Raw genomic sequence first — 17347 nt, forward strand, 5'->3', positions numbered from 1 at the left:
ACTTACAAACAGCTCATGCGGCTCAATATCAAAAAAACAAACAACCCAATCAAAAAAACAAAAAACCCAATCAAAAAATGGGGAGAAGACCTAAATAGACATTTCTCCAAAGACATACAGATGGCCAAGAGGCACATGAAAAGATGCTCAACATCACTAATTATTAGAGAAATGCACACCAAAACTACAATGAGATATCACCTCACACCAGTCGGAATGGTCATCATCAAAAGTCTACAGGGCTTCCCTGATGGCGCAGTGGTTGAGAGTCCGCCTGCCAATGCAGGGGACGTGGGTTCGTGCCCCAGTCCGGGAAGATCCCACATGCTGCGGAGTGGCTAGGCCCGTGAGCCATGGCTGCTGAGCCTGCGCATCCGGAGCCTGTGCTCTGCAACGAGAGAGGCCTGCGTAACGTAAAAAAAAAAAAAAAAAAAAAGAAGTCTACAAACAATAAATGCTGGAGAGGGTGTGAAGAAGAGGGAACCCTCCTACACTGTTGGTGGGAATGTAAATTGGTATAGCCACAATGGAGAACGATATGGAGGTTCCTTAAAAAACTAAAAATAGAGCTACCATATGATCCAGCAATCCCACTCCTGGGCATATATCTGGAGAAAACCATGGTTTGAAAGGATGCATGCACCCCAATGTTCATTGCAGTGCTGTTTACAATAGCCAAGAATGGAAGCAACCTTAATACCCATTGACAGAGGAATGGATAAAGAAGATGTGGTACATATATACATTGGAATATTACTCAGCCATTAAAAAGAATGAAATTGTGCCATTTGTAGCAACATGGATGGACCCAGAGATTATCATACTAAGTGAAGTCAGACAGAGAAAGGCAAATATCATATGATATCACTTACATGCAGAATCTTAAAAAAATGATACAAATGAACTTATTTCCAAACTGAAACAGACTCACAGACTTAGAAAACAAACTTATCGTTTGGGACTTCCCTGTCGGCGCCACAAAGAATCTTCCTGTCAATGCAGGGGGCATGGGTTCGATCCCTGGTCTGGGAAGATCCCACATGCCACGGAGCAACTAAGCCTGTTCGCCACAACTATGGAGCCTGAGCTCTAGAGCCCATGCTCCGCAACTACTGAAGCCCAGGTGCTCTACAGCCCATGAGCCACAACTACTGAGCCCACGTGCCACAACTACGAAGCCCGCGTGCCGCGACTACTGAGCTCACGTGTTGCAACTACTGAAGCCCGCGTGCCTAGAGCCTGTGCTCTGCAATAAGAGAAGCCACCACAATGAGAAGCCCATGCACAGCAACGAGACGTCCACGCCCTGCGACAAACATTAGCCCCCATTCACAACTAGAGAAAAGCCCACACGCAGCAATGAAGACCCAACGCAACCAAAAAATAAATAAATTTTTTTTTAAAAAAGAAAAACTTATGGCTAACAAAGGGGAAAGGTGGGTGGGGGGAGGGATAAATTGGGAGTTTGGGATTGACATATACACACTACTATATTTAAAATAGATAACAAACAAGGACAGCGCAGGGAACTCTGCTCAATATTCTGTAATAACCTAAGTGCAAAAAGAATTTGAAATAGATACATGTATATGTGTAACTGAATCACTTTGCTGTACACCTGAAACACAACACTGTTAATGAACTATACTCCAATATAAAATAATAGTGAAAAAAAATAAGATATTACTTCATTAAAAAAAAGGTCACTGATGGCCACTACATCACAAAATACAAATGTTAATTCTAAGTATTCACAGTACTTGACCTATCAGCATTGTAAACAGTTGATCACTTCCTCCTCCTAAAAACACTTTTCTTCACTTGGCTTGCAGGATACCTCATTCTCATTGTTTGCCTCCTATCTCATTGGCCCTTCTCAGTGTCTTTAGCTAGTTCCTACTCAACTCCTTGGCTCTTACCATCAAAATACCCTGGACCACTTCTTCATCTATAGTGTGCACTAATTCCTTTGGTGATCTCATCCAGTCTCATGACCTTAAAAGCTATTTATGTGCAGAGGACTCCTAAATTTATATGTCTAACAAGTATGTCAAAAAATGTCCAAAACTGAACATCCAATTTCCCCATGTACCTTCTCACCACAAAAATCTCCTGTTCTGTAGGCAATCTTTCCTATTTTCATAAATAACTCTCTTTCCAAGCTGCTCATGCTTGAAAGTATTAGTCTTCTTCGTCTTTCTCTCTTGCCACAATCAAGTGATCTGCAAACCTTGTCAATTCTACTTTCAAGATATATCTAGAATCTGACCACTTCTCACACTTGTACTATGCTGGTGGTACCAGTATCGTTTCTCCTTTAGATTACTGCAATAGCCAAAATGCTCTGTTTCTGCCTCTACCTTCCATAGTCTATTTTCAACAAAGGAACTAGAGTGAGCCTGAAGTCAGATTATATCACTCCTTCACTCAAAACCCCATCCAATGGTTTTCCCATCTCACTCAAGAGGAAAAATCCTTAAAACGGTCTACAAGAGCCTAAAGGATCTTGCCCCATTACCTTGCTGAACTCATCTGCTACTACATTCCTCCCTCAACCACTTACTCTGAGCCACACTGGCCTCTTTGATGTTTCTTGAATATGTCAGGCTTGCTCCCACCTTACTTTCTTAGAACTTACTGTGCCCTATGCCCAAACACCTACTTGAAGCTATTGCTCAAATATCATCTCAGTTAGGCTTGCCTTGACCACTCCACTAAAATCACAGTTCACCCTATCCCAACATGGCCTATCTAATATTTCCTTGTCCTATCTATCTATCTATCTATCTATCTATCTATCTATCTATTCATTCATTTTGCGGTACGCAGGCCTCTCACTGTTGTGGCCTCTCCTGTTGCGGAGCACAGGCTCTGGACACGCAGGCTCAGCAGCCATGGCTCACGGGCCTGGCAGCTCCACGGCATGCGAGATCTCTCCAGACTGGGGCACGAACCCATGTCCCCTGCAACGGCAGGCGGACTCTCAACCACTGCGCCACCAGGGAAGCCCCCTATTTTATTTTTCATTGTACTTACTGCCTCTGACATACTTTATATTTTACTCACATATTTCTTTATTCTTTCTCTATCCCTAGAAGTAGAATGATAAGCTCCATGAAGGCAGGTATCTTTGTTTCCTTTGCTCAATGCTATATACCCAATGGGTAGAATGATGCATAGTAGGTGTTCAACAAATAATTGCTGAATTGAATGAAACATAGAGAGCACAAAACATAAAAATTTAGACTTATTTAACAAAAGACATCATAAACAAAGTGAAAAGACAGCACAAATATAGAGAAGATATCCATGCACAAATAAAAGACAAAGGATATGTAAAAAACTCCTATGAATCAGTAAGAAAAAGACAAACTCCATAGGAAAAATGGTCAAACATCATCAATAAGCAATTCAGGAAGACAAAACCAATGGTGTCAATAAACATGAAGAGATGCTCAACCATTATTAGGGCAATGAAAATTAAGCAACAATGACATATTATTTACCCATCAGCAGAGCAAAAAGGTCTGATAATATCAAATGTTATTCAAGATATAGAGATAGAATTCTTATATATTCCTTTCTATCTTGAGTGTAAGATAGTTCTATCAATTCAGAAATTAATTTAACAAGAAACATTAGGATGTGAATACAATTAGGAATGCCAATATTAGATATAGACTCTAGAGAAAGACAAGCACACATGGATAAGGAGATACATACAAGATTGTGCTCTGCAGCTTTTTTTGGGTAAGTCTGGAAATTAGAAACAACCTACATGCTTGTCCAAAGAAAACAGATTAATTCTGGCATATCATAGAATATTATGCAGCAGTTGTAAAAAATGAAACAGAGATACATATATTAATGTGGAACCTCAAAATCAGAATGTTGAACAGCAAAGCAAGTTATACAATTGTATGTACATTATTTACCTAAAGTTGTAAAACATGCAAAACAATATTATATATGATCAGTGGATACAAATATATATGCTATCAAATTACATAAAAATAGAATGGAAAGAGGTTAAGGACAACGATCACCACTGGGGAGGTAAGGAAGATAATGTGATCAGGGAAGTACATAGGAGACTTCAAATACATCTGTAACTTTTTTGGTTAAGAAAAAAGTCACACTGAGTAGTGGATACATGGGTATTTGCTATGGTATTCTCTCTCTCTTTGTATATATCTGTAGTGACTTATAATAAAAGATATTTAAAAGAAAGGTGATGTGAATCAGGTTACCTGAGGTTTGGTTCTGACTCCATTAATTTTTATAATGTTTTAAAGTTTTATCTTGGGCTCAGTGACTTTAGTTTTTTCATTTGTAAAGAAAGAACTCACACACTTCCTGATTTCAAAACTTACTAGAATGCTATGGCAATCAAGAGTGTAGTACTGGCCTAAGGACAAACATACAGATCAACAGGATAGAACTGACAGTCCAGAAATAAACCCTTACATTTATGGTCAGTAGATTTTTGATAAGCGTGCTAAGAAAATTCGATGGGAAAAGAAAAGTCTTTTCAACAAATGATGCTGGGCTAAGTGGATATTCACAAGCAAAAGAATGAAGTCAAACTCTGACCCCTCATAGCACATACAAAAAATAAATTCAAAATAGACCAAAGACCTAAAGAAAGCTCAGATTAGATGATTTCTTTGGTCTTTCTTCAAGCAATAAAATTTATGGTTACATGAAAAGAAAAAATCATTCATTCAACAATTAACTCATCCACAAACATTTACTGGTTATCTAGTATGTGGCAGTCATTAATGTTACGTGTTGGGCATATAAACATGTACGTTGTAAAATTCTTGTCTTCAGGGACTTCCCAATCTAATGGAAAGAGGAAAAAAATTTAAATAATAATAATTATATAATAATAATAAAATAGCATAGAAGTAAATACAGTGTCATGCCTTTTATGGCTTCAACCACTACCTTATACATGGACCTCTCTTCCCAACTTCCAGACTCATATCCAGCTGATGAGTAAAATCTCCACATCAATAGTGAGTTACATTTACTCCTTCTCCTTCCTCACCCTTAACATCTGGGTAATGGTAAAGCTATACATGTGACTGTGAAATAAGTCTGTTCGAAACATAAAGATGATCCACATGTGTTTTCAAATGTTGTGATTTTGAAAAGTTAACATGATGTCTATCCCAGTAAGGGGGATATCACCCTGTAATCAAATACAATAAGAAATCGGAGGGAATTCCCTGGCGGTTCAGCAGTTAGGACTCGGTGCTTTCACTCCCATGGCCCAGGTTCAATCCCTGGTTAGGGAACTCTACTAAGTGGGATAAATAAAGATCAGAGTAGCTTTGTGTCAGTTTAGGTCAGGTTTTGCAAAAAAAAAATAATAATAATAAGTAAATATTTTTGTAAGGGACTTCTGGATTTTAGAATCCAAATAGATCAGAGATTATCACCCTTATGTTCTCTATTATTCTACTAAAATGCCCCAAATAAAATGTAATCACTGTAACTGTGAAGTTTGACTGATTCTATCTCTTTTTTTTTTTTTTTTTTTGCGGTATGCAGGCCTCTCACTGCTGTGGCCTCTCCCGTTGCGGAGCACAGGCTCCGGACGCGCAGGCCCAGCGGCCATGGCTCATGGGCCCAGCCGCTCTGCGGCATATGGGATCCTCCCAGACCGGGGCACGAACCCGTATCCCCTGCATCGGCAGGCGGACTCTTAACCACTGCGCCACCAGGGAGGCCCTGACTGATTCTATCTCTTCAATCCTCCCTCAAATCTTACACTTTTCTCCATTTTTCTGGCTATGTCCTTAGTTTAGGCTCTCACCTTCATTCACCTTATGACAAGGCTTCCTACTTCCAATCTATTTTCTGCAATTCTGTCAGAGTGATTCTTCTAAAATGCAAATCTGATTGCATCTACATTTTTCAATGACTTTCTATTGCTTTTAGGATGCAGTTCAAATTTCTCACAAGATTTACACAACTGCCTATACATGATCTGGCCCCTGCTTACTTTTTCTGGTTTATCTTTGACCATTTTGGCTACAGTACTTGTAGGGACTGCCCTCTCTCGATGTGGGGCTCTTATAAGTGTTGCTCCCTGTGCCTGGTATTACCTTAACTACACTCTCAGTCCTTTCTATTTTGTCTAGCTCGATCCTTTATTTGGGGACTTAGGTTCAACAATTACACTGCAACCCACAGAATGGCATTCTATATAATAGATGTAGGCCCCTATTTATGGGGACAGTCATTCACTCAACAGTATTTATTACTATGTCATGCACTGTCTCAGACAATAGGGAAGCAATATTGAACTGACAGACATGGACCCTGCTCTTATGGAGTTTACATTTTAGCTGGGAAGACAAAACAAAAAAGGACACTGACAAATGAAGTAATAATTGTGGTAAAGTAGTGAGAAGGAAACAAGGTTAAGGTAAAAAATGAGCTTCAGTTACTTTGATCACCATGGTCAGAAATGGCCTTTCTCAGGAGGTAACATTTAATCAAGACATAAAATAGGAAAAGGAACTAGACATGCAGGCGTCAATGGGATTAGTGATTAGTATGTAAAGGTCCTGAGATGGATGGGAAAGAGTTCTGTTCTTTGATCTAGGAGATGACTGTTGTAGCTTGACCAAAGCGAATGTGGGCAAAGTGGCAAGAAATGAGTTCGGGGCTAGATCTTGCAGAGTCTTGGGGAACAGGACTAGGAAAATGGAGTTTATGTTTACGTGTTAAGAACTTCTGGAAAGGTTTTAAGCTACAAAGTGACATGATTTAATTTATATTTTAAGATCACTCTTCTAAATGTATGAAAATGTGTTGGAAGGGAAGAGGCAAGCAAGAAACCTAGTTAGGTGGCTTCACCAGTTGTCCAGGTGAAAGATAACTGAGTGATGATGGTATAGATGGAGAAATATGGACAGATTCACCATACATTTTGGAGGTTAATTCAATGTGTTTCTGAAAGCATGTCAGACATGATGGTATACATGACTTGAAGTATATGAATATTTAATTAGAAAGAGTATAACTAGCACATCAGACTGGTGACTTACTATTATTCCTTGGGATGAGACAAGTTGGTTAAACAAAAATAATTAAGTATATAACAGGCTAGATGGTATAGTGACATGGTAAAAATCACAAAGCTAGTTTGGTATGCACTGTTAACGGATGTGACGGCAGGGTAAAGGAACAGGAGGAATAAAATATGTTTCCCCATGTTCTGCCTTGAACAACTGAGTACAGAGCAATGAAATAAAGGAAGCGGAGTCAGGGCTGGGAGAGCTGAAGTTCAACTGTGGACAGTTTGAGAAGTCAGTAAGATGTCCAACTGGAGATTAATTCTGTGCAGCACAGAGGTGAGTCTGGGATGAAGATAATAACTGCTATGGTACTAAGTCCATGGGAATGGACAAAATTACTTAGGAAGAAATTAAGAAGAGAAAAAAGCTCCAGGACCAAGCCCTGAGAAACTTCACAGTAGAGAAGTCACATGGAAGAAAAGTTAGAAAAGGAGATTGAGAAGGGTTGGTTTGTAAAGTAGGAGGAAAACCAGGAAAACGTGGAGTCAAGAGGCTAAAAGAGTGTTTCATGGAGGGAATGGTCAAGCATGTCAAATCTGCTGAGAGCACATCAGAGATGAGGAAAGGTAAGTGTCTACTAGGTTGAAATATATTACATCTTTGGTGACAATGACAGAGGTTCTAATGGAGGAGGGGGGCCATATTCCAGCAGGTTAAAGAGTAAATGGAAAGTGGAGAAAAAAACAAAAAATAAAGAAGTGGTAGCTACGTACAATTCTGCAGCCTGTGGAACAAAAACCACATTCACAGAAAGATAGACAAGATGAAAAGGGAGAGGGCTATGTACCAGATGACGGAACAAGAAAAAAACCCTGGAAAAACAACTAAACAAAACGGAGATAGGCAATCTTCCAGAAAGAGAATTCAGAATAATGACAGATGATCATTATTGATGAAGATGATCCAGGACGTCGGAAAAAGAATGGAGGGAAAGATTGAGAAGATGCGAGAAATGTTTAAAAAGATCTAGAAGAATTAAAGAACAAACAAACAGAGATGAAGAATATCATAACTGAAATGAAAAACACACTAGAAGGAATCAACAGCAGGATAACTGAGGCAGAACGGATAAGTGACCTGGAAGACAGAATGGTGGAATCCACTGCTGCACAACAGAATAAAGAAAAAAGAATGAAAAGAAATGAAGACAGACTAAGAGACCTCTGGGACAAGATTAAACGCAACAACATTTGCATTACAGGGGTCCCAGAAGGTGAAGAAAAAGAGAGAAAAGACCCAAGAAAATACTTGGAAAGATTACGGTCGAAAACTTCCCTAACATGGGAAAGGAAACAGCCACCCAAGTCCAGGAAGCACAGAGAGTCCCATACAGGATAAACCCAAGGAGAAACATGCCGAGACACACAGTAATAAAACTGGCAAAAATTAAAGACAAAGAAAAATTATTGAAAGCAGCAAGGGAAAAACAACAAATAACATACAAGGGAACTCCCATAAGATTAACAGCTGGTTCTCAGCAGAAACACTACAAGCCAGAAGGGAGTGGCATGATATACTTAAAGTGATGAAAGGGAAGAATCTACAATCAAGATTACGCTACCCTGGGCCTCCCTGGTGGCGCAGTGGTTGAGAGTCCGCCTGCCGATGCAGGGGATACGGGTTCGTGCCCCGGTCTGGGAGGATCCCATATGCCGTGGAGCGGCTGGGCCCGTGAGCCATGGCCGCTGGGCCTGCACGTCCGGAGCCTGTGCTCCGCAACGGGAGAGGCCACAACAGTGAGAGGCCCACATAACGCAAAAAGGAAAAAAAAAAAAAAAAAAAAAAAGATTACGCTACCCAGGGAGGATCTCATTCAGATTCAATGGAGAAATCAAAAGCTTATAGACAAGCAAAAGCGAAGAGAATTCAGCACCACCAAAACAGCTCTACAACAAATGCTAAAGGAACTCCTCTAAGTGGGAAACACGAGAGAAGAAAAGGACCTACAAAAACAAACCCAAAACAATTAAGAAAATGGTCATAGGAACATACATTTTGATAATTACCTTAAAGATGAATGGATTAAATGCTCCAACCAAAAGACCCAGGCTTGCTGAATGGATACAAAAACAAGACTCATATATAGGCTGTCTACAAGAGACCCACTTCAGACCTAGGGACACATACAGACCGAAAGTGAGGGGATGGAAAAAGATATTCCATGCAAATGGAAATCAAAAGAAAGCTGGAGTAGCAATACTCATATCAGACTTTAAAATAAAGGCTATTACAAGAGTCAAAGAAGGACACTACATAATGATCAAGGGATCAATCCAAGAAGAAGATATAACAATTGTAAATATTTATGCATCCAACATAGGAGCACCTAAATACATAAGGCAACTGCTAAAAGCTCTGAAAGAGGATATCGACAGTAACACAATAATAGTGGGGGACATTAACACCTCACTTACACCAATGGACAGATCAACCAAATGAAAAATTAATAAGGAAACACAAGCTTTAAATGACACAATAGACCAGATAAATTTAATTGATGTTTATAGGACATTCCATCCAAAAACAGCAGATTATACTTTCTTCTCAACTGCGCACGGAACATTCTCCAGGATAGATCACATCTTGGGTCACAAATCAAGCTTCAGTAAATTTAAGAAAATTGAAATCCTATCAAGCATCTTTTCTGACCACAACACTATAAGATTAGAAATGAATTACAAGGAAAAAAAACGTAAAAAACACAAACACATGGAGGCTAAACAATACGTTACTAAATAACTAAGAGATCACTGAAGAAGTCAAAGAGGAAATCAAAAAATACCGAGTGACAAATGACAATGAAAACACGACGATCCAAAACCTATGGGATGCAGCAAAAGCAGTTCTAAGAGGGAAGTTTACAACTATACAAGCCTACCTCAAGAAACAAGAAAAATGTCAAATAAACAATCTAACCTTACACCTAAAGGAACTAGAGAAAGAAGAACAAACAAAACCCAAAGTTAGCAGAAGGAAAGAAATCATAAAGATCAGAGCAGAAATAAATGAAATAGAAACAAAGAAAGCAATAGCAAGATCAATAAAACTAAAAGCTGGCTCTTCGAGAAGATAAACAAAATTGATAAACCACTATCCAGACTCATCAAGAAAAAGAAGGAGAGGGCTCAAATCAATATAATTAGAAATGAAAAAGAAGTTACAGCAGACACTGCAGAAATACAAAGCATCCTAAGAGACTACTACAAGCAACTCTATGCCAGTAAAATGGACAGCCTGGAAAAAATGGACAAATTCTTACAAATGTATAACCTTCCAAGACTGAACCAGGAAGAAATAGAAAATATGAACAGACAAATCACAAGTAATGAAATTGAAACTGTGATTAAAAATCTTCCAACATACGAAAGTCCAGGACCAGATGACTTTCCAGGTGAATTCCATCAAACATTTAGAGAAGAGCTAACATCCATCCTTCTCAAACTCTTCCAAAAAATCGTGGAGGAAGGAATACTCCCAAACTCATTCTATGAGGCCACCATTACCCTGATACCAAAACCAGAAAAAGATACTACAAAATAAGAAAATTACAGACCAATATCACTGATGAATATAGATGCAGAAGTCCTCAACAAAACACTAGCAAACAGAATCTAACAGCACATTAAAAGGATCATACACCATGATCAAGTGGGATTTATCCCAGGGATGCAAGGATTCTTCAATATATGCAAATCAATCAATGTGATACGCCATATTAACAAACTGAAGAAGAAAAACCATATGATCATCTCAATAGATGGAGAAAAAGCTTTTGACAAAATTCAACACCCATTTATGATAGAAACTCTCCAGAAAGTGGGCATAGAGGGAAACTACCTCAACAAAATAAAGGCCATATATGACAAATCCACAGCAAACATCATTCTCAGTGGAGAAAAACTGAAAGCATTTCTTCCAAGATCAGGAACAAGACAAGGATGTCCACTCTCACCACTATTATTCAACATAGTTTTAGAAGTCCTGGCCATGGCAATCAGAGACGAAAAAGAAATAAAAGGAATGCAAATTGGGAAAGAAGTAAAACTGTCACTATTTACAGATGATATGATACTATACATAGAGGATCCTAAAAGATGCCATCAGAAAACTTTTAGAGCTAATAATGAATTTGGTAAAGTTGCAGGATACAAAATCAATGCACAGAAATCTCTTGCATTCCTATACACTAATGATGAAAAATCTGAAAGAGAAATTAAGGGAACACTCCCATTTACCAGTGCAACAAAAAGAATACAATACCTAGGAATAAACCTACCTAGGGAGACAAAAGACCTTTATGCAGAAAACTATAAGACACTGATGAAAGAAATTAAAGATGATACCAACAGATGGAGAGATATACCATGTTCTTGGTTGGAAGAATCAATATTGTGAAAATGACTATACTACCCAAAGCAATCTACAGATTCAATGCAATCCCTATCAAATTACCAATGGCAATTTTTTTTACAGAACTAAAACAAAAAATCTTAAAATTTGTATGGAGACACAAAAGACCCCAAATAGCCAAAGCAGTCTTGAGGGAAACAAACGGAGCTGGAGGAATCAGACTCCCTGACTTCAGACTATACTACAAAGTTACAGTAATCAAGACAATATGGTACTGACACAAAAACAGAAATATAGATCAATGGAACAGAATAGAAAGGCCAGAGAGAAACCCACACACCTATGATCAACTGTCTATGACAAAGGAGGCAAGGATATACAATGGAGAAAAGACAGTCTCTTAAACAAGTGGTGCTGGGAAAACTGGACAGCTCCATGTAAAAGAAGGAAATTAGAACACTCCCTAACACCATACACAAAAATAAACTCAAAATTGATAAGAGACCTAACTAAATGTAAGACCGGGCACTATAAAACTCTTAGAGGAAAACACAGGAAGAACACTCTTTCACATAAATCACAGCAAGGTCTTTTTTGATCCACCTCCTAGAGTAATGGAAATAAAAACAAAAGTAAACGGGGCTTCCCTGGTGGCGCAGTGGTTGAGAGTCCGCCTGCCGATGCAGGGGACGTGGGTTCGTGCCCCGGTCCGGGAATATCCCACATGCCGCGGAGCGGCTGGGCCCGTGAGCCATGGCCGCTGGGCCTGCGCGTCTGGAGCCTGTGCTCCGCAACGGGAGAGGACGCAGCAGTGAGAGGCCCGCATACCGCAAAAAAAAAAAAAAAAAAAAAAAAGTAAACAAATGGGACTTAGTGAAAATTCAAAGCTTTCGCACAGCAAAGGAAACCATAAACAAGACGAAAAGACAACCCTCAGAATGGGAGAAAATATTTGCAAACGCATCAATAGACAAATGATTAATCTCCAAAATATATAAACAGCTCAGGCAGCTCAATATTAAAAAAACAACTCAACCCAAAAATGGGCAGAAGACCTAAATAGACATTTCTCCAAAGAAGACATACAGATGGCCAAGAGGTACATGAAAAGCTGCTCAACATCACTAATTATTAGAGAAATGCAAATCAAAACTACCATGAGGTATCACCTCACACTGGTTAGAATGGGTATCATCAGAAAATCTACGAACAGCAAATGTTGGAGAGGGTGTAGAGAAAGGGAACCCTCTTGCACTGTTGGTGGGAATGTAAATTGGTATAGCCACTATGGAGAACAGTATGGAGGTTGCTTAAAAAACTAAAAATAGAATTACCATATGACCCAGCAATCCCAATACTGGGCATATACCCAGAGAAAACCACAATTCAAAAAGACACATACACCCCAATGTTCACTGCAGCAGTATTTACAATAGCTGGATCATGGACACAACCTAAATGCCCATCGAAAGATGAATGGATAAAGAAGATGTGGTACATATATACAATGGAATATTACTCAGCCATAAAAGGGAACGAAATTGGGTCATCTGTAAAGGCGTGGATGCATCTAGAGTGTCATACAGAATGAAGCAAGTCAGAAAAACAAATATTGTATATTAACACATATATGTGGAACCTAGAAAATGGTACAGATGAACCGGTTTGCAGAGCAGAAATTGAGACACAGATGTAGAGAACAAACGTATGGACACCAAGTGGGGAAAGTGGTGGGGGTGGTGGGGGGTGGTGTGATGAACTGGGAGATTGGGATTGACATGTATACACTTATGTGTATAAAATGATGACTAATAAGAACCTGCTGTATAAAAAAATTAATAAAATTAAATTAAAAAGCGATGTGGTAGCTACAATGCAGTCCCACTCTGTGAACTATTATTAAAAAAAAAAAAAACTATTGTGAGAGCACAATTTTTCTTTTCTTCCTGGCTTTCCTGAGTTTTCCTTCTTTCCTGATGATGTTTTGAACCTGTCAGAACCAGTGATCCCACAAATCACAGATCACTAGTGCCAGTGAAGGAGGTATCTGTCAACCTATCTATCTTAGAAACTACTGTAAGAACTGCTAATCTATATTGCAGAGAGTCAATGAACAAATGTTTAAACATTTTCTTTTCCTTAGTTGGTTTTCCTTTTGTGTATCATTCAATTTATCATGATCAAAGATTTTAGGAATTATTTTTGTAGGCAGAGCAGAATAGGATGATGTGAAAGATAAAGAAATGTGGTATCTGGTTTGATGCTAGTCTTTGAATATTACTAGCTGGTGCATGAGCGTAATGGAATAAGTTCCTCTTGCCATGTGGCTAATGTAAAATGGAAAGTCAAGGTATCTGCCAGTAAGAACTTCAGAACTGAATGAATTCAATGAGGTTTAGGTCAGCAACATTTGATCACAAACGTGTCTATTTCCTAAATGCAGGTCCACTGTCACTGGCAGACTGGGAATTTCAGAATTAGTTGAGGAACTTAAAACAAAACAAAAAAAGAGATCCCTAGGCCTCAGCCATTAGAGATTCTGATCCAGCATATGTGGGGTGAGATCCAGGAATCTGAATTTCTAAAAAGTTCCCCAGGATTTCTGATACACAGCCTGACTGCAGGAGTTGGTACTAGCATCCCAAATGTATAAATGACAATTTGTTGGTAAGGTAACAAGGTAGAGATATAAAATCATGAAATTTTAGCATTTGGAGGACTTTTAGAGAACACCAAGTTAAAACTTCCCCCTTTATTTCCAGTCAGAAAGGTAAGAGTCCTGACTAGTTCACAGACACACCAGTTACGGCTAGATCTCTTGCTTTCTGGCATTGCTATGATACTACACAGGCTTCCCTCTCTTACTCTTTAGTTAACTTATCTTACAAGTCTTTAAGTAAATATATTTTAATTTGTCTACAGGCACTAATTACTTTTTCTAATTTGTTATTCCCATAGGAGTGGACAAAGTTGGAACTGACTGGATGTTTACTTAAATGTGCATTCTTGCCTACAGGTCTCTTCACAGCTTCCTCAGGGTCCCAGTGATCGTAAAGGTCAGAGGCCACAGTTTTTAGATCATATCATTTCTCACAGAAGGAATGGTTGATATATGACATGTGAAAGCAGGACCACTACCAGGTGAAAGAATTACTAATAAAGCTCCTTTTCTTGGAGTCACTGAATCAGGTTAAAGCTTCCAGGTGACAGGATTCCATGAAAGAGAACTGAAAAGTTGCTTCAGGGACAAATGGAGGGAAAAAATAGTCAAACTCCTGCACAGGGTGTGAGCTAATCTCACAGCTGTCACTCTGATGGTAATTTCTGCCTACTATTTATAAACTAAGACTTAAGATAAAAGTACAAGATGTCAAAGTGTTCTAAACACAATTCAAAGTAAAAAGATCTAAATGCTAAAATGTGTCCAATAGGTAAAATTTTAAAGTTTATCTTTCTAAAGTAGGACCCATGTGCAAATACACACACACAGAAATAAAAATGAAATAAAAGACATAAAAAATTTGAGTGAGTACAGAAAGAAAGTGCTGAACTAAGATGCTATAAAAAGAAAAATTTGAATGACTGAAGTGTAAAGAGTAAAATTCTAGGACTAACAGATAAAAAGTTGAAAGCAAACAACAACAAAACTCCCCCCAAACTCCCCATAACAAATAAGTATGAGGTACGAAAAGAGCAAAAATTAAATTAAAAACCAGAACAATTGAGTAGAATATTAAAAATATCATTTTTATAAACAGATGAAGCTGCTCAAGTGTCTATCAACAGATGAATGGATAAACAAAATGTGGTATATACATATAATGGAATATTATTCAGCCACTAAAAGGAACAAACTTCCCAGGTATGCTATAATATGAATGAACCTTGAAAACATTATGCTAAGTGAAATAAGCCAAACACAAAAGGATAAATATTATATAATTCCACTTATATGAATTATCTAGAATAGAGAAATTCATAGAGACAGAAAGTAGATTAAAGGTTTCCAGGGGCTCAGGAAAGCAGCAGTCGGGAGTTCTTGCTTAATGGGTATTTTTTTCAGGTGAGGACAGGGTTTTGCAAATAGTTGTAACAGCTGTACAACACTGTGATGTAATTAATGCCACTGAATTATACACTTAAAAATGGTTAAAGTGGAAAATTTTGTTACCTATATTTTACTACAATAGAAAATAAGCCAAAACAGACTAAAAATATTAGTATGTAACAAAACAATTAAAACCAGAAATTAAGATATTAAAATAACAAAATACGTTAAATATTGCAAGAATATCACCCCTAAACACAATTTAAGGAACCTAAGGAACCTAGCAAGTATGAGGTAGGGGAGGGCTGTCAAAGAGCAGCATAAATAGCTTAATCTCAAATAATTAGGATGCCCATGTAATTTACTATCCTAACCAAGACACTTCTGAGAGGAAAGGGGACACTATTAGTAATAACACAGGGAAAATATGTGTAGACTGAGACTGTTGGAGGCAACCCAGGATATGTGGTCATTCTACATACAAGAGCAACAGGTCCTCAAAGTTGAGGTCATGCCCACAGCTTGGGGTCTGGCCAGAGTACAATGGTCTGAAAGCATCTTCCTGAAGGACACAAGTGGTATAAAACGCAAATCGCTTTTTCATTTTTTTTTTTTTTTTTTTACAGAGAAGTAGCACAATTACATGGTCTTTACTGAAGTTTCCTAATTTGGGATTCATAAAACAATCAGCATATTATTAGATTTTTATTAAGAGCTATTATGCTAGTCTAGGAATTTTAGAAAGCCAAATTATACTTTGAATTGCACTGGTAGGCACAATAAGGAGTTCTTAAGGTGAATCATTTTTCATAAATCTACATTTTTAATATATAACATTAGAGCTCTATAAATATATATGTATATATTCTTTTATACTTATATATATGATTACAGACAATTAAGCCTGAATATTTAAAAAATCAAACCAGAATTACTGAGAAAATTAGAAACTGATACCCAACCCATTCTTTATTTTTAAACTAAAATTAATCTTAAACGCCTACACATAGGTTAACTTAAACAGTCCATACCTTACATGAGAAGTTCCGACTTGGGATGTTTCTTGCTAACTCTGATATCCTGGGTTTATTCTGCAGACACTTGGTTAGGTGATATTTTTTCAATTTTATTCTATTGTAATAATGATCAGCGAAGTTACAGTGATTCACGTGCTGTTTCTGCATGCATTTCCCAAGGTGAGGAACACTATACTTCAAAGCCTGGAGAAATAATTTGCTCTTCTGCTGCATGATATCAAAGTCCCTGGTTTATGCTCCCTTTGGGGCTGCCAGCACATGAATGATTTTCATAGGAATGACTATATAGTAGTGGGTTCTCAGAGCATCTAAGATCTGCAGTTCTTATCCCTCCCCTTTGGGGCTGTGTACCCCTCCGGTTACAAATAACCGCAGACAGCTGATAACTCAAAGTATCTGAAAACTTGTAAAAGTTAAAATTTAATTCAAATCACACTTCTTGGCAGATGTGACATAAATGTCTCATTTGTAAAGTCAATCCTGTCAGGCTCAAACTATGCAGCACTGATTCTGGTACACACATGGGCAAACTAAAACAAACAGAAAACAAAAAAAAAACAAAATAAAAATTTGCAAATAAATACATAGACTTAATGGAGGCATCTCAGGAACTCTGAGGGCTTTTAAAGGCAAAACGGCTTTGATTTCACATAATTCAGAACTTATCTTTGGTTTGTATGTGGAGGATAAACTGGAAAAGTCCAATTACTTAATAAAGGTAGAGGAGAAGGGATTAGTATTTATTGAGTGTTTGCTTCGTGCCACATGCTTTTATATACTTCATTTAATTTAAACTTCATAGGGACCTGATAGAGTAG

At 38.0% G+C, this 17347-nt stretch overlaps 1 protein-coding gene across 3 annotated transcripts in view; it reads right to left on the reverse strand.

Annotated features, from left to right (window-relative positions):
• The window catches only part of PREPL (prolyl endopeptidase like), a 58113-nt gene that overhangs the window by 39618 nt on the left and 1148 nt on the right, over positions 1-17347 (reverse strand). Inside the window, exon 2 of one of the 3 annotated variants that reach the window (XM_060117372.1) lies at positions 16524-16712. The exons of 1 other annotated variant lie outside the window; for it this stretch is intronic. In XM_060117372.1, the coding sequence (XP_059973355.1) occupies positions 16524-16676 (153 nt within the window). In that variant the 5' untranslated portion in view covers positions 16677-16712. Of the gene's footprint in view, positions 1-16523; positions 17060-17347 lie in introns of all 3 variants that reach the window. One more of the 3 variants, XM_060117371.1, reaches the window with a different exon arrangement.

Source organism: Mesoplodon densirostris, chromosome 14, assembly GCF_025265405.1.
Source record: "Mesoplodon densirostris isolate mMesDen1 chromosome 14, mMesDen1 primary haplotype, whole genome shotgun sequence".
In the NCBI taxonomy this organism is placed as follows: Eukaryota; Metazoa; Chordata; class Mammalia; order Artiodactyla; family Ziphiidae; genus Mesoplodon; species Mesoplodon densirostris.